Source organism: Fopius arisanus, unplaced genomic scaffold (assembly GCF_000806365.1).
Source record: "Fopius arisanus strain USDA-PBARC FA_bdor unplaced genomic scaffold, ASM80636v1 scaffold00026, whole genome shotgun sequence".
NCBI lineage: Eukaryota > Metazoa > Arthropoda > Insecta > Hymenoptera > Braconidae > Fopius > Fopius arisanus.
In genome coordinates, this window is record NW_011887765.1 from 644,012 (window position 1) to 666,516 (window position 22,505).

At 38.2% G+C, this 22,505-nt stretch overlaps 3 protein-coding genes across 4 annotated transcripts in view; 2 read left to right on the plus strand and 1 right to left on the minus strand.

The window, feature by feature from the left end:
* LOC105264929 (uncharacterized) overlaps positions 1-6,535 on the minus strand; it is a 19,159-nt gene extending 12,624 nt beyond the window's left edge. Inside the window, exons 1-2 of one of the 2 annotated variants that reach the window (NM_001414537.1) lie at positions 4,882-6,535; positions 3,729-3,815 (exon numbers count right to left, since the gene is read on the minus strand). In NM_001414537.1, coding sequence (NP_001401466.1) covers positions 4,886-6,115 — 1,230 coding nt within the window. In that variant the 5' untranslated portion in view covers positions 6,116-6,535 and the 3' untranslated portion in view covers positions 3,729-3,815; positions 4,882-4,885. Of the gene's footprint in view, positions 1-3,728; positions 3,816-4,881 lie in introns of those variants that run through there. The other variant, XM_011302147.1, reaches the window with a different exon arrangement.
* Positions 1,962-4,846, plus strand: LOC105264930 (juvenile hormone acid methyltransferase). The gene is made up of 4 exons (XM_011302148.1): positions 1,962-2,485; positions 2,636-2,940; positions 3,006-3,153; positions 3,620-4,846. The coding sequence occupies exons 1-4, from the start codon at positions 2,299-2,301 to the stop codon at positions 3,817-3,819; spliced, it is 840 nt and encodes a 279-aa protein (XP_011300450.1). The 5' UTR covers positions 1,962-2,298; the 3' UTR covers positions 3,820-4,846.
* Positions 6,536-7,589: 1,054 nt separating the features above from the next.
* Positions 7,590-10,980, plus strand: LOC105264931 (uncharacterized). The gene has a single exon (NM_001414546.1). It carries the CDS (start codon positions 7,593-7,595, stop codon positions 10,335-10,337), a length of 2,745 nt encoding a protein of 914 aa, NP_001401475.1. The 5' UTR covers positions 7,590-7,592; the 3' UTR covers positions 10,338-10,980.
* The last annotated feature ends 11,525 nt before the right edge of the window (positions 10,981-22,505 follow it).

Consider the following 22,505-nt stretch of genomic DNA (forward strand, 5'->3'; position numbering starts at 1 on the left):
GCGGGGGAGGAATGAGGTGGCGGGATACCCTGGGAAAGTGCTCTAATTATTAATCAAACATATTGCACGAGTCGCATATGGTTCTGACCCGGGTGAACAGCTACGGGAGTTATAATGCACTTACTGGGAAAGGAAACAAGATTATCGTGGTCTCACTTCCATCGTGTGTCCGTTGAGATTCGTTGGACATTGGCTAGCTCATCATGCCCTAGGATATTCCAAATTGTTTTGCCAAAAATTCAGGTTTCCACTGATAATCCATTAGTAACAGGTAATTAAATAATTCGTTAAGTGAAGTGATACTTCGCTTATCTTCTAATGATAATTAGAAGAACTGGAAGCAATTGCGTAAGGGATAAGTGAATATTTTCGGGAACATGATTTGTGGTGATCGAATGGGTCCCACAGCCGCTGATTTTTCTTGGAAATTTTAACGGGTTTACGGAAATTTATGGATATCTTTGGGAGATGACACTGACGGCGATAGTAGAATAGATTTTGTGAAACCTGTTGGGCTCTGCAGGGTGCCATTGGGATAGGTCAGTTACGATTCTTGGAACGAAAAAGGGTCATTAAACTGGTTTCACAATTTTTCAAAGGCCATCCTAAATTGAACTTTGAGGAATGTAGGCTAAATGAAAAAATGAGTAAATAATCAAAACGTTGGAATACTCAAAAAAAATTAAATGAACAATCAAATTTTCATTGAAAAAATGATTTTTTTATAAATTTCTTCTTACGCGAAATGTCGATTAAAGAAAATAAAAATAAAAATTTGGGCCTCATGACCCCTGATAATTCCCATAAATCGAAAATGTCTGAGGATACCCTTTACCCTTAGAGTTTGAAAAAATTCAAAACCGAGAAGTAAAATGACTTCCGGTGAATTTAAACATTAGGATCCAACAAAAGGAATTTTTTGTAATTATTAAATTCACTAGGCAGGCACTGAAATAATTGTTTTTCGACAGTAAAAAAAATTCTGAATCTTTCTTTGATATCAGAATAAAAATTCAAGTTGGTTTCACAATTTTTCGGTAAATAATACCAGAATTACCGAAGATTTCCGGTTATTTTTAGGGAACTTCTCGCTCCGCGTAGGTTCTACTGGAATTCGGCGGCTTCTCTTTTCTATACCGTGAGATCTTGAGGGAGGGGTATCGAAAGATACACTCATAAATATCTAATCATATCTAGCCCTTTTTTTGAAACGGGGTCGACGGCCTCAGAGGTTCAGACCCTGACAGGAAATTAAAAGGCACTCTTACGTAATTGTTGGAGCATTAATCTCGGTTTTTCATGTGGAGCGAATTGAATTTAATTTTAAAAAATATCATGATCCATATAATATAATTTTTTTAATCTAATTCCTCAATTCTACTTGTATCTTTATATATTTTTTATTTTCATACTTATAATCAGAATAAAAAATAAAATCCATATTTATTATTACGATTTCTTTGTTTTCCATCTTTACTAATGAAATAATTAAACGCTAATTGCATAATCACCATTGATCGTCGAGGAAAATATAAACATTATATTTATTTATTTGAATTTCAAAACCAAAAAGTTGAGAGACAGAAAAATTGAATCTCCTTCGTCAAAAATATTGTTCAAATCCATCAATAAAAAAATCTTATCTCAACACCAGAGAGAAACTGAATTGATAAAAAATACCAAGTGTGATAATTATTATATTATTTTTATTATTAATTATATTATTGGTGTCGACTCATGAAGATTTTTTGAATTTGACAATATTTTTTCCCAGAACCGATCGCATCAGTTCATCCAAACACCTTCAATGAGCATTCCAATATGTCATACACAACGGCAGTAAAAATTTTGTTAATGACAGTTGTTTTTCCTCCATGAGATACCTGGGAATCGTATGTCACCATAAACTGCTTATGCAGCACGCAATTTTCGCAGTGTACTTGCAATGAAGGAATAGCGACCGAGCGTTGGATCGACGAAAAAAAATTATTTCAGTATTCTCCGCGTTATCGTTGAACGTATTCCATGAAAGATTTAGTGAAAAGCCCGATGTAAGATGTCAGGGGTCCGGGTTCAAAAATATAAATAAAAAACTTGAGAATGGAAGAGCTGGTGAGAGGTGGAAATTAGTACCACATAAATACAGCGGGCCAGAATATGATGTTCTCAGTTGTGAGAGCGGGCCCCAAATAGTTGATTATTACCGAGTGCCTCCACATAAATTCCTAAATTACAAATCCATTTATCGAATCTGTGTTGAATTTGAAGTATGTAAATATATTGAATTACTCAGTAATCATGAATAGTACCGAGAAGTACACGAAGGCAAGTGACATGCAGCGGAGAGATGCATCCGAAGTCATTGAAGAATTCTCCGATGAAATTGGAAAAATGCAAGGAAAATGCATCGACATTGGATGCGGTCCCGGAAATGTCACCAAAGAGTTGATTTTACCCAAACTGGGGTGTAACGCTACCATTGTCGGTAGGTTAATTACTAATTAAGAATTATTTCAAACAATCCAAAAAATCCAAACAAGCAAACTCCAATGAAGAACTCGGAAATGAGTGTTGTGCGATATTTCTCCGTTATAATGGAATAAATTGACAGTGAATCATTGAATTTTTGGTTTAGGTGCTGATATTTCGGAAGAAATGCTCAACTTTGCTAGGAAAAATTACGGAAACGAAGAGCGTATGTCTTTCATTCACATGGACATTGAATCCAAGGACTTCTCCAAAGAACAGACGGTATATTATGACAACGCATTGTCATTCTACTGTCTCCATTGGTGCCAAAACATGAGACGTACTGTTGAAAATATTTATAAACTTCTTCGACCGGGAGGTCGAGGTCTTGTAATGTTTCTGTCTTACAACAATGGCTTCGATGCCTACATGAAACTCCAGAGAAATCCCCGCTATCAGCCCTACATGCAGGTAAACTCATTGATTATTTAGACACTTGGTGAATTTTGGGATTATTTTTCAATTGATCTCATCAGGATGTTGGAAAGTATATTCCACCCTATCACAGCTGCCCGAATCCGAGGGCAACTATGAAGAAAACACTGGAGGAGGTTGGCTTCGAGGTACTACACTGCAGTAATAGAGAGAAAACCTTCGTATTTGAGAGCTTGGAAATTCTGCAAAGTAAATTATTTTCATTTCATCAAAAGTTTACCCAACATTTACCGTCTCACAAAACTTTACGACTTCAAAGCAAAATTCTCCTATTCACGGCACTCTCTTTAATTGGAAATATCCAAGTACCTGGAATATTTTATCCTTCGTTGAATCAATTTTCAATGTTTTCACCATCAGTTTTCATTTTAATTCATTTTCAATTAGTCATGTCAAGAATTAGTCAAGAATTTTAATGTCAATTTCATGATTGTCAACAGGGGATAAATATATACATAATATAAAAATACATTATACATTAAATTAATATATCAATATAATTCATTAATTATTTATTGAGAAGAGCTGCTCGTCATCAATTTATTCGTCTAAGAAACCATTTTTCATCGATGGCGGATTAAAAATTTGGATAAATTACATAAAAAATGGACTAATTAATTCATTGATTATTCAAACAAAATGAAAATTTTTCCAGACCACATTTTAGCGGTGAACCCGTTCTTCAACCGAATTCCAGATGATCTCAAAGACGAGTACAAAGAAGAAGTGACTAAAGAGATAACCAAAAATAAAATTCTATTTGAAAGCAATAATGGTGAGTCAAGCAGCTACAGTGTCCTCGACAGATATGGCTTGCTGATAGCGTATTTCAGAAAGCCTAACAATGCCCACTGAAATGTAGGAAAAAATTATTTCTTACTCCCTAGCTTTATCATTCGCACTGGGATAGGATTTTTCGATTAGCAAAAAATGATCGATCGTGCTATTCGGATCGGCTGGATCCATTCATCATCGATCCGTGAAAATGAATTTTTTTAATCCAGTATCAGATCTAAAACAATCAATCGTTAAAGAATCGATGCTGAATCGAAAAATCCGTACCCTACGAGCCAGGAAACGAATTCATCATTCTCATCTCCAAAAATATTTTTTTTTTATATTTTGAGTAAATTCTATATGACTTTATGCAATGTTATTTGTTAAGTATAAATGAGAATATTGATTGAATAAATTGAACATTTAATAATGAGACTCGATTGTTAATTTTCTTAATTACGAATATTATGACGAAATAATTGTATTTCCAACGTGAATTAGTGTTTAAAGGGTAATTACTCTTTAATATATAATTAAGGGTAAGTTTTGATATGGAATAATTGAGTATTAAATAATAGTAGTTATAGAGTGCAAATAATGTAACTTGTTCAGTCCACAGTGTTGAGGTCTCGGTGTTAAGATGAACTTTCCCGCAGGACGAGAAGTTTTTGTCGGTAAAATGATTAATTATTATTTTGCAAATAGCTCGAGGGGAGAGCTGCCGAAGGCGGAAAAACAGGGTACCCTCACCGAGAAAAAACCTCTGTCGGTAAATCATATCAATCAAAACGCGTGTTGAGTCGATAATAAATTTTTCTTCCTTTCCCAATAATTTAAAAATCAAATTTTTCACTCCCACGATTTAATTCCACTTGCGTGCAGGCAAGTGTCCAATAAATTCAAGAATTGCACAAAAATTCTGGAAGACTCATCAACCGTAAAATAAATCTTTTAAACAATACTATTTGCCTGGAGCAAAATGGCGGATGCCCGAACGTGCTTCTGGTTTTTCCGTTGAGCAATTAGAAACATAATGACTCATTATTTAAAAATCAAATGATAAAAGTGTAAAAAAAATCATTTTTTTGAAAATTCAAACTGATTTTAAATTGTTGTTATAATTTGAATAATTAGACGAACCTCGTTATGAAAATGTGGATTGACAAGCATTGAGCAGCTCAGTGGATGTTAGAAATGTCTCCAACTCTTCAGCGCTGCTCGGAGCAATTCGATCAATCCGACGTCGTAAAATTTTGTGACTCGATGAAATCTCATAAATGGCATCAACTTCACCCTCCAAATCCAGATAAAAATTCCTATTCGCAGCGGAGTACGTGAATGGAGCAATACACTTCACATCGAGAGTTGGAATTTTCCATTTGATTATAATATCATTCTGAACAATTATGAAGCCATCGTGAAGTTGTTCATCGTATCTGTCGGGTTTCGGTGGTGGATAAAACGCCTGAACAACAATAGATTTACCACCAATTCGGGTACCATCACATCTGCTGACGGAGTCATTCAAATGATCCAAAAACTCGATATTCGTACGCGGTTCAGTGGTATGAATGCGTCCATCAAATGAGGATCCAATCACTTCGATGATGACAACTCTGTCCTCCATGATCTCCACAAGAAGACACAAATTGGCGAATACCTCGACATCACCCTCGAATCGCTGTGTCTTGATAACACCAGCATCAGGCCACAGGTAGGCTATATCTTCGTCCCGTTGTACCATCATTTTGGCTTTTACACCGTTCCACTTGTAGGCCCAATGGTACAGCTGTTTGTCATCGAAGCAATGCCACATTTGCACTTTTGACATGACACATGCGAATATATTCTCAAGTGACATTGCTTGAGCTGCGGCAAAGTGTTTGTGCTGGACAGCGCAATCCATCATTTCGGATTCAAGACGTAAAATTTCGGTGTATGATGTGTCACCTGGATACTCAATCTCATACTCGAGAGTGTATCGTTCACCCTTTTCGCACTCTTCTTTGTTGTATGTTTGGCGTACTTGACCCACAAATTTAACAAGTCGATGGGTCATACGTTCAATATCCTGCAGCGGTGGATGTGAAGCTAATTGCTCGTGAGCTGTTGTTCTCACTATCGGATAACTAACTCCACGATGAAATCCAAGAATATTTCGCGTTGTCAATGTTATCTTGTGCTCCAACCGACGTCTGCTCAAGCGTACACCATTTTTAAACAAGATTATAATATCATTGAGAACTCCTTCTGACGGGCATCTCACTGGAACTTCACACTTTACTGCATCAAGCATTCGGTTGAATTCTTCACGTGTTGTTGGAATTGAAATTGTACTCTCCCATTCCGTTGGCTTCAAAGAGCTGCTAGACATCGTGTCTGGGGATTCCGTTCAATCGTCTACCTTCTCTCATTCCCACTAACGGAAAAATTTCGATGATGGGCATTATATAGGCGATTTTGAGGAGACCCGTGGAGAAACAAATTATTGTTTAATCCACTGGACGAATGAAGTCAGACCTGACTTTCGTTCGATACCACAAAATAACACTGGAATTACCTCACTTTTCGCTTCAGATTTGGCGTGACTAACAGAACAATAACTAAAACTCAGAATGGCAGTCTTATCAGTACGTGATAGACGGAGTAGAATTATTCAATGTGTCATACTACCGATAATTTGATAATTTTACCAGGACAAATGTCTTGTAATCGAGTTGTAAGTGAAAATTTATAAAAGTTATGAATGCAGATGCGTCAGCTCGTGGAAACCGGGAGGTGATCTCATCGTGAAATAGCTTCCATTGATTATTTCCCAGTATAATATAGTCTATATAATGGAAAAACAGCAAAATAATATGAATGAAAAAACGAGTGAGGTCGACCCGTCTGTCACTCGAACAACATCAATTTCTTTTCCGGCAATTCTTCGATCATTGGAATACATTAAAATCCCGATGAATGGCGAGCTATTTCTACGGAGAACTTTGAGTGGATTGATATTTGCTGTTATATTTCTGTACATTTTCCCTGAAAGCTTCGTTATTCTGTTTCTACTAATTCTGATTATACTCGTGACCGTTGTTTATGTACTTGTCAACCATGTTAGCCTCAACAATCAGTGCATCAATTCCGAAAAATTAATGAAAATGCGAAAGACTTTTGCCGAAAAAAGAAGGGTTCAAGAGGCCGCCAATGAGTCCTTGGAGACATTCTCTTCAGGAGATCCAGAAAATCCTGCGGATGAATCATAAACGTTCAAAATTTCGAATCTCGTTATTACCGAATGGAATTGTCATGGCTTTCAGCGTTGAAATTATGGAAGACGGATCTCATCTTGACCCTCAGGAAAGGATAAATCTTTGCCGAGAATTCCTTTAATTGAGGGCAATATGTTTTTTTTTTATTTTTCGAACAAGTTTAATTAAAATATATATGTATATTATCGAAGATGTAATATAATTCGATAATATATTTTTTGCCGACAAGCAATCGTCTTCAACGATAAAAAAATTTGTTAAATTCATTGAAAATCAATTTACACTCATGCAATTAAAATAAAAAAAAATTGTTGGTTCAGGTTTGGGCCAGTATTCGACTGAATTCCGATTTGTTCTAAAATACTGGAAGAGTAACTAGTCGAAAGAAATGAATTTCAAAAATAACAAATTTCCTACATTAAAATTCATTACATCCATTATCCATAAGTCATTAGCAACGGGCAATTATAAATTACAATAGTCCAACTTTTCAGATAAATGTACGAGTAAATGTGGTACCACCTCGAGGGGCTATAAAGTTTGATGGATTTTCGATAAATGAGTTAATTGTGATTGAGCGTTGGAAGGATCATGTTTTTCGACACGTACTTTCTGTGCTCGTACAATTACCAATTGCATAGATTTGTACTGATAGATTGTCCTTGCTACGAGACATTTAAGATACCCGATACATTCATCGAAAACGTGATTATCGGACGAAAATCGTACATGGCATGTTTGTGCTACAACAGCAAAAGCCGCAAACGCATAAATCATTCGTCAATTCCAATAGTCCTTGGGAGTTACTTGGATTACCGAATACGGGGACATAAGGCAGTAGTGGAGTGCCGACAATTGTGGGGTTCAGTTATTCTGCGTGGTGTATTGAAAATTTACGCGAGTTTTAGTACATTCGATTCACTTTCCATGCACGTGCGACAAACGAAAGAGGGTAAATCAATCGACTGGTTCACCTACGTCAACGATAACGAACAAGCGGAAGTGCCAAACGGTTTGGCAATAAATTATCAGAACAAACGAGTACTCTGGACTTACCAATACAAAACTTACGAGAGCTCGAAATCGAGTGAATGGATAAATCTCATTGGCAAATCAAATCCCTTTGGTGTGACAAACGTTCTCGCATCTGAGTACATGAAAATGTGGGACACTGTACTGTCGTATGTCTATCAAATGAATGATTTGAAGAATCGTCAGTTTTTAAATGGCGCAAGTGTCATAACCCGGTATATACAATACGACTTGAATAAACGACGCAAGAAAAAAGGAGCTGGCTGTTTGAAAATGAGTGCTGCATTCGAGAATGGAACGCTCTTTCAGGCGCTCGGTAAGAAAAATTTCAACGAAACCGAGGCTTGGTGTAGAAATTATCCCCAGAATTACGACAATACATTGCACGAAGGGCGAAGCAATAAGACAGCACTTCTCCTGCCAAATGTAACACGCGCCTCTAATGATGCAGTGAGAAATTCAAGTGCCCTAGCTTTTCCATCCGATGCTGTCAATTACTTCTGCATGCTCAACACTAAGGACTTGAAAAGTGCGGGTGAACAGAATGTACTTGCCGATTATGTGATAATGAGTGAGTCAACGGATCCAAAAATCCTCTATCAGTATTTATGCAGTTTATCAACTGGACGTGGAAATAATTTGATAATCGATGGTTACATAACTAATTGTAAACGCGAGTGGAATCTCCAGGATTTGATCAACTTGAAGGTGAAATTTGGTCACGTTACAACAAAATATTATTTACCGTACATAATGTTCAGTACACGATCATCGATACCTATGAAATATTCAGACGAATACGACGTATTCTTCTCCCCAGCGGAGACCATTCATTATAATATTAAATATCCCGAGGCAGAACTGCTGTCAACAGCGGCTAAACAACTGGGAATAGTGAATCTGAGAAAAACAGCTCCATCCAAGGCAACAGTAAGTATCAACAATATCAAAGGAAGTGTTGCCAATGTAACGAACTCGATGCACTGCCTGCTCATGGAGAATTCCCTTGGTATCACTTGTTACCTCAACATGACAGAGGAGTTGCGTCAAAAATTAATCGATTATGCTGTGATATCTCATGGAAATGATACATCCAACTTCGAACGAGTCTACACTGGGTTAGTCCAGCACTTCAACCTCGAGGAACCAATAGCACCAATCAAAAGAACCGACAAAAAAAATGCCATGCAGGCATTACACCGGCTTTATCCACCGGAACTGTTACTCACCGAATGCAGACGTGCTGTCAATACTCCATTCGTTCTTGAGCGAAATGTGTCACGAGCCAGAGATGTCAGCGATTATTTATCGACCATCTTCAACAGCAAGTATTTCAATCCTCAGGAGATATGGAATTTACGTCTTCGTGCTGTTTTTGGTAATCCATTTGGTGCTTGCATTGAGGATGGTGTTGTCATGGATACATCAACACTCAAGTACATTCCAAAAATATGTTACAATGCCTGCATCACCATCGAGTTCACCTTCAAGACCATCAAACAACCGAAATCCGCCCACTTCATTAGTGTAGATGATTCGAATGCTCGACGAATTGATGATGAAACGCTCATTGGCTGCATAATATCACCGTATGAGGCCTACATAAAAAATAGCAAGCACAGTCTGATCAAGATGTCACGTATCGGAAGTCATTATTACTATCTCATTCATTTTTTGCCGAAGAAAACACAGATGTATCAGCACCTGAAGATTCATCACGTTCGAACTGGCAGTTCGATAATAATTGTCATTAAAGGACGGACTGAGGTATCAGTTGTTGACGGTTCCAAAGTCGCTAATAGCTATGGACAAAAAAATGTATGCTCTATTACCACGGACTTGTCCAATTGCTGGGGTATTACGCGTGATGGACGTAAAGTACATGCGCAAATAGTGTACAGTGAAGCATCACTCCTCGGACGTACGCCGTCTGGACAAATTTATGACATGCTTAAATCAGATGAGTTGGCCATTGGTCCGAATGGCGAGCTCATAGCTCCAGTCGATTTGGTCATTCATACACTCCATCCTTACACCAATAATAAAGTATTTGATGTAAAAATCGATACGCTTACCAATATGAATGGCTTTGATTCACAAAATCTTTGCAATGCCAGCCGAGTCCTACGGTCCGACACCGTATGCGAGAAGGTGCTCCAGGTGTTGGGTCTGCATGGGTTTCGATTGACTTTTCTTAATGATATCGAGGAGCATAATCTCTCTGCTGGAATAAAACGGAGAATTGAGGTAAATGGCGACGAAGGGGAGAGCAGTTCGAAACGATTACGACGTACCAGTGATTAAATTTCTAAAGAATAAATGGAAGGCGAAGGATTTTCTAACTTGACAACCTTTCGCAAAACTGGGGGAAAGGTATGCGGCCAAGTTTCTGAGATTTCATCACAGAGATCATTACATTCAGCAATGCCCCGATTCGAAGCAGTCATTTTCTCTGGTAATTTACCTTCCATGATTGAAGGGAGGTAACGACACTCGAAATATAGTTAGTTAAACTCTAGATTTGTGGTTTATTGGAAAATATTCGAGTATTAAGGTGTGGCAATGGATACAGTGTTCAAATCGGACACGCGAGATGATCGCTTCAAGCATCTCATTGAGGCTCAACTAGGCACAAATGGGATAAATGTGCTTGTTGCTAATTCATTCCTCTTGATCTTTTCATTAATTATTGTGATGCTTGCATCTGTTGGATACGTTACAACTCAAACTGGAACACCTCACTACACCACATCAGATGACCGGATGATAATTACAGACATGACCTGGATTAGTGAAGACTAGCTATTCGAATCATCGATATTATTTATTTAACTACAAAATGGGAGAAGACAAAATATTTTCAACTTATCTTGATGCTGTGGAGTCATGCAAGTTTATATGTTTTTTACATTTTATAAATTGTTCTTCATATTTTATTTTGTTCTTTCGATAAACATTTTTTTTTTATTTATTGTGAAAATACAATGTCAAGTCGAGGTATGGGAAATATAAATTATAAAAATATTATTCATCAATCGCTGTGGAATTTTTTTTACTTTAAAGCAAATGTTGGTCGTAATAACCAGCGAATTTATCGATCAGATAGAATAATGGTCGACGAATACAAATGGAACACCAATATTTTTCATTCCAAATGATGTTCTTGACGAGATCTTCCCCAGAAACAATTTCAATGTGTATGTACTTACCTCGTCGTTTATCGGAATTATTACTGAACTCTTCGGCGCAAAAACGACAATAATTCGTCGAGTCACCAACAATTCGCCATTGTTCAATAGCAATACAGTTGTACGTTTCGTCAGCAAATTTTGGTAATCTTGCAGGTAAATTCATCAACAACAGGTAATGCTCCTCACTGAGTAATTCCGAATCCAGTGTAATTGCTGTCATTAAATGTTCTTCCAAAATGTCAGTGCACTCGTTCATGTACTTGTCCCAGCCATGTTGAGTTTTCAGAAAATCCTGCAAAAACCGGATGAATGTCTGTCGAACGGTGAATTTACGAACACCCGGTAAATCAAAGTCCATCTCGTTAGTATTGAGAATTTCGTCGAGCCACTTTTTCATCTCGCGATTGAAGATTCGAGATGGCAGAGTATTGTAGAGAAATTCCAAATTAATAGTCTCAATACCGTAGAACGGAGCAATTGCTTTTAGATACAATTTCCGATACAAGGGGGAGGGTAATGTATCCCGCAAGTCCGCAATCGTTCGACCCTCGATCATATTCAATTGCTGAAGAATTACCGATAAACACAAATCCACCATTTCGCGAGCGTTTTCTCTTCTCTCTCTCATCAGTAACCACAAACGAAATGGTAATAAACGATATTATTACTATTTCCAGGAAATACAAATGAGCAATGAGAATAATAATTACCTCGCACCTCTTATTACTTATTTATTCCTAAACTAAATTACTACAGTTACCGTACAATTTTATTGGCCGCAATTTCTCCGTCGATCACTGAAGAAATATATCACTATCTCTCTTGAAACTAATATAAATTAACAATCATGAAACTCTCTTAAGGTTCATATTTTAAAAAATAAAAAACAATCCATTCAATTATACGATCCGAAGTCAACGTTGATGGAGGATTCGGGTGCTGTCAGGAACAATTGACGAAGACGTTCAAAGTCCGGATGACGGAAAAAGCGAGCGCAGTACTTAGTCGGATTGGATAGAACAAGATTAACTGTATTGTCAATAGACGAATCCTTGATCGATGTAGTTGGTTTATAATCATGAATACCAGATATTTCATGAGTGCTGATATTACCAAGTTTATTACCATCACGTAGCTCAACAGGAATAGCCTCCTGTAGAAGATGAACTTCATTCAAATCCCCAGTCAAAGCGAAGACCTGACCCTTGTATCGAATTGCTGCTCGTGATAAATCAAAATTATCAGGCAATGTCTGATAACTCGACGCCATGATGCTGAAGAGTGTTGGACCACTTATGCTGCATTTAGTCTTGACAATGAGTATCTTGGGGTTGAGTTTGAAGGCAATGCAGGCATGCTTCTCAAATGTACCGATAACAGCTCCCGTTGGATTTGGTTTTGTGTAGACATATGAAATTCCGCGACCACGCATTGGCTTCTGAATGTAACTCGTGTCATTCTGTTTGTGTACAGCTCCCATCACTGCGACCTGTTTCAAATCGGGGAATCGATTACGAATATATTCCATACGCTCGTCATAATTCGGAGAGAGGGGCTCACCGATATTGGCATCAATTACATCAAGTACTTTGTTCCTGGTCATGAGAAGCATATCGAACAGAACATACTCATCGTTACCCAAATTCGCCTCTTGCAGTGATTTCGTTGTGATATCACGCTCCAAACTTATCGGCGGCACAACAAACTGGTGTCCATCGTAAATCATGATAATCGTATTTGTCACCAGAACGACAGCTCGTTTTAAACTCGAATTGGCAATTAGTGAATAACCATCGCGTGGAGTGTACACACTATCAGTCTCGTATTTGGGATCAGCGAATGTGATCGTTTGACTGGAATAAATTTCTGGTGACAATTCAATTTTATTCTCGAGGATAAATCGCAGCGCTTGGATGTCGTCCTTGTCCGCTCGATTGATGCTGCTGGTAAATGCATCGAGACCCTTGCAATATTCCTGGAGTGATCCACCAGGTGGTAATGGTGCATTGTTCTTGGTGCGACGCTCATTGCTTATGAAATTTGTATCGCTGAAATCAGTTGGCCACAGAAATTTAGCGTGTGTTGCGAGAAAGTACTTGAGGGTTTCCTTGCTGAATTGAAAAGTGGCATTAGCCTCTTCCAATTCCACAATCGATCGTACAACGAGTTTCTTGTAAACAGAATGACGATGGATGAAACGTATCTTTTCGTCCAGTGCTGTTGCTGTTTTTTCATCTGAACTTTTAACACGTTTCGCTGGATCCTCAATACTGGTGATTATTCTCTTAGGTATGGCAATCAGCGGGGGATTTTGGGTGACATCTACTATGGAATTTTTGTAGGCAATGTGAATAAAATTCACGTACTGCAATAAATTAACGGTGAATGGCGCAGATTTACGTTTTTTTAAATTTCGCGAGGGATGACTAGTGGCGAGATTGTCTGACGATTCATTAACATTCTTCAATATCTGGTCATCCAGCTCCTTGAGTTCTCCAGTTTCAACGCTCGTTTCCTCTCCATTCGATTTATCATCGGATTCAATGATCTGATTGCTCTCGTCAACGCTTACATCACTTCCATCAGCACTCGATTCGATATTCGCATCGATACCGCTTTTTGATTCAATACTCGATTCATCAGACATGATTTTAATCGACTATAATAAGGTTAGACCTTTACAACTTAATGACTCGCTGAGGACTAGCTATCGTTGCTTGCTCGAGCTTTTGTTTATATACGCGTGAAAAGGAACAAAAAAATAGAAGCAATGTGCTTTTTCCAATTGCGCGAGATCTCCAGAGAATAAATCAAATATCCCAACGATTTATTGCGCGATATTTAATCGCACTGGCTTCGATAATTGTGGATCACAGAATATATCCGATATTTTAGATCGCTATTTTAATTCATATAAATTGCACTTAATGTACTGCTTACAATTAAACGAATTCACAGTAAACGAATCCGTTTGAGTTTGAATTTCTTTGGACGACACGTCTCTGTCGCTATTGAGCAGAATTTTTTCATCAACACGTAAGAAAACAGAATCACCTTTAAACCTAAGTCATGAAACTCATGCATGACAGCATTTGGATGTCACGTTGTCCCACGATATTCGTTCTTAAATTTTTACTCATGATTGAACTCACGTTTCAATTCTTCAACTTTAGCAGCGAACAATGAAAACGACAAGTCCTTTCAATTAATTCACCAACTGAATACAATTATCCATTTGTTCGTCAGCGATAGCTTGAGAGCAGATCTTTTCCTTCGGCCAATCGTTATAAGAAATCAGTCGTGCGTCAGCTGCTGAACTTGACAGGTGTCTCTTCATTCTTCAATCTTCCAAGTGAAATTAAAATGGAAATGCAATACGAAGGTAAAATGTCAGGGGATTGTTATCCAGAAGCGATGAAATCTCCAGTTAAAGCAAAAGATCATCCAGGAAGTCGTAAACGTCTCTACGGGGATGAGTATCAAATCGCGGAGCCGCTTGTCGCTCCACCACAGGCAAAAAATATTCGTCTTGAACAGCCGAAATTTGAAGAAGCTGTTGTTCAGTTATATAATCAATCACACCAACAGTCTGTATCGACTTTGGACAAGAATATGAGCAATCAGATGATTCCAACGCCAACACCACGGCCCTACGAACGTCTAGCCATCTGCATTCGAGATATCCCAAAACTCTGTCCAACGTGTTATTCCATTAAATGTATTTGTTCATTGCTTACTAATAAACAATCCATTCATTAAATCATTTTTTTCCTTGACATTCATTAATTTTTTAACATTTTTTTGTATATTTAATATAAAATTGCATTAACATTGCGGTGATTCAAATTTTTATTGAATTTTTCCGTCTAAATGGATATGGTACACTCATCTACAAAATAATAACAATAATAATAATAATAATAATAATAATAATAATAATAATAGTTCTGTATTTAATAAAAATTTTCATAGTAATTTAAGAAAATGACAAACTATGAAGTAAATGACAATCTAATGGCACATCATACGACCTAAAGTTTTTTTATTTTCATACCCAATGACATTTTTTAATTTATCGTTTAAAATACGCAGATAGAGTACACCACGTGGTTTTCGCACGTCATTGGTATTTTATTTACCTATTGGTATTTTCTTGCTGTTCAACGAGATGTTGTCGAGAAGGTAGAGGAATGCTGCCATGTACATGGGATTGTAACAACGCACTATTTCCCATATTTTCAATCGTAATGGCTCAAGATCTTTGAATATCAAGATGTCCGATACCTTGAGATCCATTCGAGAATTCTAACATGTCGCTATTTTCTCGTGGAACTTTACCTCAGACCGTTTACTGTTATGGATTATTTATATTTTGATGCACAGATTTGTCAATAACTTTGAAATTTTCGATTTAAGATAGTTTTCAGTTTTGATTGTGGGTGGCAAAGGCGATGGCTCAAAAATAATTATTAGCCAGTTGAAAGGGTAAATGTTAATAGTAGTTGGGACGATTCGTGAAATTAAATATGGTACCGGCTATATTGGTATTTTTTATTTATTTTATCGATTCATCCATGTCGGTGGGGTGATGGGATGTGATGTACGGTATGTGATGGGATGTGATGTACGGTATGTGATGATGTATGTGGTATATGCTCGTGTGATTTATGTGGTCTTCCTGATGAGTGATGTGGTAATTCGTGTGAGGAACTCGTGGTTGAATGATGTGGTTCTTCTAATGAGTGATGTGGTAATCCGTCTGAGGAACTCTTGGTTGAATCATGTGATTCTTCTGAGTGATGTGGTAATTCGTCTGAGGAACTCTTGGTTGAATGATGTGATTCTTTTGATGAGTGATGTGGGTTTTCTGATGAGTGATGTGATGATCTGTCCGAGGAATGCTTGGATTTCTTATTTCCGGATCGGATTTTCGTTACTACATATTTTACCCCAGACGTAACTTTGCTCGCAATCATCTCGATAAGATACTTAAATGGAAACCACAATGTTGCGAGAAGTTTGGACGGATTTAAGTGCTTCAGTAATCTAAATGATCCTGATATCAAGCCACCCAACGTTTTTCGCATTAGAAAAAAGATAAAGGAGCATATCGCTCCCACGGCACTCACGATAAGGCCCCATACGAATATTGATCCGTAATTCATTACTCAATTAAGGTAATAATCAGTCCTAAATTCAGACTATGAAGTCTATTTAATGGAGAAAAATAAAAAACATAGTGTACAAATTGAAAAAAAATTCCTGTTCCGCCATTCCAATTCCCTCGGATCAAATAAATACAGAGTAAATACGATTATATAATAAAAATACCCACCCAGTGAGAATGCACGAACAAAAATTGTCGTGAGAAAAAAGGTTTAGCTTAAAAATTCCAAGAGCTTCAGCAAAGCCGTCAGTCAGCCGTTATCAATTATGAAATTATTGAAATATTCAAAGCTGAGAAAGATTGAATTATTTTCAGCTGCAGATATTTCACAAATGGAGAGAGCAGAAAGGGCAATGCCGAGGCATTTCTACCGAAGAATGAACTTACAGATTAGCGTTAGTATAAATAACTACTGAGGTGTCACGAGGCATTCAATATTATTTGAAATGTCGGAATGCAAGATTGTCGTGGCAAAATCACCCGAGGCTATTCACTGGCAGGAAAATACGGTGCGCATCACTCACGATTTTACACACACCTCGCTATTAAAATATATAGTTCCAGGAACAAGATTATATCAGCGTATCCACGCATCAACGCCAATTCTCGCCGCTATTCAACTCACACGAAATTTCAAATGTGTAGAGAGTGTTTCGTTCTGCTATCTTCAACCCCATTGTAATCAACAATACTTCATGACGAAACGATAATGACCAGCGAATTGCAATTCCACCAGCGAATACTGCAGCTTAATCTGAGAATTCAACACGGAAAATCATGATCAAGGAATTAAGTGATCATTGTGTATTTGCATTTGTTTAAACTTTCGGATAAATGCCTCGATAATATTCTGGGATTAACAACAGGACAAATAAATTTTATTTCTATTCATTTGAGACACGATTTGATGAATGAATAAATAAATGAATGAATCAATGAATTAATAAATGCATTGATTGATTTTTTTTTGCAACACCTATTATCCTAAATTATTCTATTCGTCAGACCCTCATTTTTGCAAATTATTCACCAGTAAAATGTTAATTGTTAATAAAATTTACGCGGCATGCATCAAAAATTTTTCATGAAAACCCAATTATGGGTTTCTTTATATAGTGCGATTGCGTGAATAAAGAGGATTAATTTCAAAGGATTATGGAGCTGACATTTCTGTTGAATGAACCGGCGATAGTGCACTTTAGAAATCCTTATCGTTTCGTAGATATCGTTCCAACTGCTTTGCCACAACAACGGATTTCCGACAGCATTCAGCGAGAATTCGCGGAAGCAAGGAGCAGAACTCTGATGATTGATCCAATTACCGTACAACCAAAGAATGATTATCCGCCATCATCAAGGCCCCCGCCTGAATCATCACGTGCTGCTTCAGATTTTCCGCCATTAATAATTATTAATTCTCCTTTAAAATTTGCACCAATTTATAAAATTTCGCGAGGAAAGTCAAACGCAAATGCTTCGACTGCGTCACAGTCTGAAGTCTCATCTGATACTCTATCCTCTTGTTATGATTTCAACGATGACGACACTAACTTCTCCTATTCCTCAGGAGATGGTTCCGAGACCTTTCATACACGTAGCAGCAATTATTCAATTCAAGAGCCAGTCCAAACAGCAGTAAATGCTTCACCTTTGGCAAAAATCCATGTCCCAATTTTTACCCCAATCTCTCGTAATTATCTCGACAATGACGGCAGGAAATTATTGTATTCCATAAAAAACAATTCTGGTGATGAACATAACAGCAATGATCCGGTTCAAGAGTCGAGCCAACCAGCGGCAAGTGCTTCAGCTGTGGTACAACCTGAAGTACCTTATCCCTCAAATCATCTCGACGATGAACAACCCACCGAAAAAACTTTGACGATTGCAGATGCACAGGATAGCAATGATGCAGCTCAAGAGCCTCCGACAATCGATGATGAAGAGGATGACGAAATTTCAGAATCTTCATTAGCTTCAGTACCATTTGGTGTTTCCTGGAATCTCTGGAAAACATTCCGGAATTCTACGAAAGCAATGCGGGGTTCTAACATTAGTTTACCCGTGACAAAATCGATTCCCAAAAATTTACATCACGCCGATAACGCATTTAATAATCTTCTGTACCAGAGTATGACACGTGAATAACTTGAAGAGAATCCTGAAGGGATTACTCTTCAGTTTATTTATAAATTCATTAATAAATTCACTAATCTCCAACTGTATATAGAGTTGTCATAAAAATTAATCAGGAACGAGTAGATCAGCGTCACATCAAGTCAGCGTCATGAGTATTCCCCTAGGAGAGCTGATCCAAATGACATTATCAAACCCAAGCATACAACCACTTCTGATAAAAAACAATCTGGATCCAGATTATTATCATGGTCTCATTCAGCAGGCACCGGAGTACAATTATCCTGTTAAGAATTTCAACGAAGTAGTCGCGTATTACGACGAAATAGTCAAAAATCTGCAGTCAAAGCTGACGGAAGTGGAGTACAACCTGCTGACCAAAGAACGAAAAAACATTCTATCACTAATCGGCGAAATATTCGGGCGCTTAATCTAGAGAATATTCAGGGAGCTAATGAGAATTGAAAATAATATCATATTTTTTTATCCAAATAAATTTACTAAGCGCTCGTACCCCGTGGAGGGGTGTCATTGGTTGATCGTTGACATGCCATCGACACGATATCATCATATTTGCTATTATACCAAAAACCTGGATTTTGCCATTTGATTCCCCGATAAACACCCGACACGTGATCATAGTACTGTTTATTTTCACGTTGAAAATATGACGAGGCATTATCACGATCATTAACACGTTTATAAAATAGCGATCGTACCTCAATATCTTGACGCGTCAAGATGGCGTCATCCGTTGACAGTACAATCGCCATATTGGCATAAACATGCTCGAGAAAATCGTACTCCTGAAAATTGGGTACGACAGCCGTATTATTGAGTTTAATACCGTATTGTGTCTCAAATTTTGACTGAAACGCACTGACTGATGAAATTTTGTGATGATACTGGGTGCTCTTATCAGACAAACCGAATTTCACAAGTGTGCGCATCACTTCCCACTCAATCGAAAAATCCGGCTCAATGACAATACCAATACTCGCCATAAAAGCGTAGAGTCGATTATTTTTACGGTAGACTTCGTCGCGATACTGTTTGCTATCTTGGTGCTCCTCATTAATTCGGGGAAACATATTCTTATCGCGTCGCAGAACGTACGATGAATAGGCGAGCAGTGCAACAGCATTTGCGAGTTTTGGTACTTTGATGCTGATTGTGTTGTTGAAGACTTGGGCATTCGCCATCATTGAGAAGAGGCTGTTTGCTCTTCCATCGGTATTTATTTGCTGACCCGTCAGTTTAATCGCGTGAAATCTCCGCACCGATACGATATCGACATCATTCTCCTTGGGTATGAACTGGAGAATTCCATTTGTCGCGCCATAAATCAACGATTGGGACTTGTGCATCTCGTATTCCTGAGTGTAAAATTGTTTTGTCGATTCGGCATCATTACCGGTTATCGATTTAATCTTGTCAGTTTCGACTTCCTGCAGCTCATTCAGTATTGTCACGTTATTTTTAGCTGTTATGTTGGCGCGCTCGATGGCTTGGCTCAAATTGCTGAAGCGTCCAACTCGTGGTCCAACCATCTCCTGGATAATATTGCAAATTAGGGACTTACCAACGCCACCGGGTCCGTAATAGAGGAACGCCTTCTTGAGGACATTGTGGGGGACAAATACGGCTGATAGTGTTGCTAGGAATTCAGTTGTCGCTGCTGGATCGAAATAAGTTGACATTCCCAAGTAGAACATGCCGACAACGAGATTGGCTTCCTCTTTGGGTAGAGATGTACCGTACAGAATTCGTATTGCTCGTTGTAAATTTCGTTGAAAAACATCGCTGCCCATTTTAAATGTGATGTCTTCGTACTCAGGATGAATAGCAAGTGGTCTCGGCAGATCTGATGGTAAATTGAATGCGCGTACACAAGCGTTGAATGTTGAACACTTGAGGATGCAAACGGCAAGAAGTGTCGAGTAAAAGCACAATTCGCGAGAGGGATTGTGTACACCTTGACCACTGATCGAGAGTAATGTGTCCATCTGTGTTGGTCCTTCGGTGACAGTCATACCTTCCAATATTCTTATTATTTTTCCCCGCCATGTTGTATCGTCGGGTGTTGAGTACGAGAACAGGTGATTGGCTAGTGTTGAATACGACACGAATGAGCCAAAGCCATCGCAATTCACGAAGACGTGCATTATGAAGAATATAAAACGTGGATCGACGGGGAAGTACTCAACGAGAAAGTATGCCGATGATAAGTCCCGGTGTGGTATCAGTCGAAATATCAACTTATTAATCTGGGACTCCTCGATGCACATCACGTAGCGCAAGTGAATCATCGCCGGTGCCAGTATGAAATGTACAAAAAGTGGTGTAAGATTTTCGTGAATTATTCGCGCGTACTTCATACCCATTTCCAGTCTCTCGAATATATCGCTATTTTGGCCCCCGTACATTTGTAACGGCATGTTCAGCGGCCATATTGCGTACTTACGGTGCAATTGAAAGCGCAAAAATTTTGTCTTCGCCGTGTACAATCCTGTTAAACTGTTGAATACACCGACTGACGTTGCAAATTGAAATTTACACTCGCTGAAGAGAGACTCCTGGGGAATCGTGTACTCGTCACGCCTAGAGCTCAACATGAATATCAGTATGTCAATGCATTTGGGATTGTTGTCGAACCATCGAGAAAAAACAGCAGGCAGTGACTCCATTTTTCTTATCACCTTATAAAATGTCCCGTCCTCCAGGACATAATGATTTCCAGTTGAAGAACTGTACATGATGAGTTGTAGCTCAATAATTATGTCAACGCACTCGTCCATCAGACTCGAAATTGTTGTGGCTCGTTCGTCGGTTGACACTCGTCGTATGTACGCACAAAAATCCCGATACGATGACTTGTGGGTGAATTGAGAAAGTAAATAGTCGATCTGCTGTTCAAAAGAATCGTAGGGTCGAAGGTGCTTCGAGTGGACCCAGCAAATGTGATTCATCATTCTATCCCAACTGTCATCGTAACACTCGAGGGTATTTATATCGTAGAATTCAATGAAACGCGCTATTTTTTTATCTTGACGTATTGCATTGTGGTAAATATGCCGGAGCATAGTTATAAATTCGTTCATACCTATCGGCTGCTCATCCTGGAGAAGATATTTGTGCATCATGACAACACACGGCTGCAAGTACAAGCCGTCATTTTCTTGAGATGAAATTTTCACAAAAGTCGTAACATGCACCGATTGAATTCGATTGTACCGCATATTGAATTCACTCATGAATGCCATCAATTGGGTACGATATTTATTGGATATCAGACTGAGATTCGTCATCTCATTAATCTCTATATGAGCAGCCGTTATTGCTTGCCGATGTACCACCAATTGCATCACATAATCACCGAATTGATTGAAGTATTCGTAGCTCTCCGATGTGACGGTCTTTTCGACATTGTAAAATTGTGGGAGAGCATAAACTTCACGAGCTGTCACACCAGCTGTCATCGATATCAATCGATCTCGTGTTTTGATGGCGAACAGTGGCTGGTGCTCGGTTGGAATGTGTTTAAATTCAAACATCTCCCAAAAAGAATCGTCAGTCTGTGGAGTAAGTGATACCTTTGGCTGGTTTGGCACCAGTGGTAAATATAGTTGAACCAATTGTTTTGATGAGTACGGTAATGGCATCATACTTGGTACTTCAATTGTAACACCTTCATGCAAAAAATAATTCGATATCTGGTGGGCAATGTGCAAATGCGTTGGCAGAGACACTACGATACTCGTGTAAAGACGAAAGCCACAATGATTACGCCATAAAGAACCTTTAGGTTCACTCATTGGGAAATGAATTTTTAATTTCTCAAGGACACAACGCTGGATTTTGTCGGCGAGGTAAGTATTCAGGTGACCCATGCATTGCTGATTCTTCTGGCAAATGCACTCCAAATCCAGAGCAAATTTCCGGAAGTACATCTGTCTGTAATCCAGGGCAAGTGTGTGA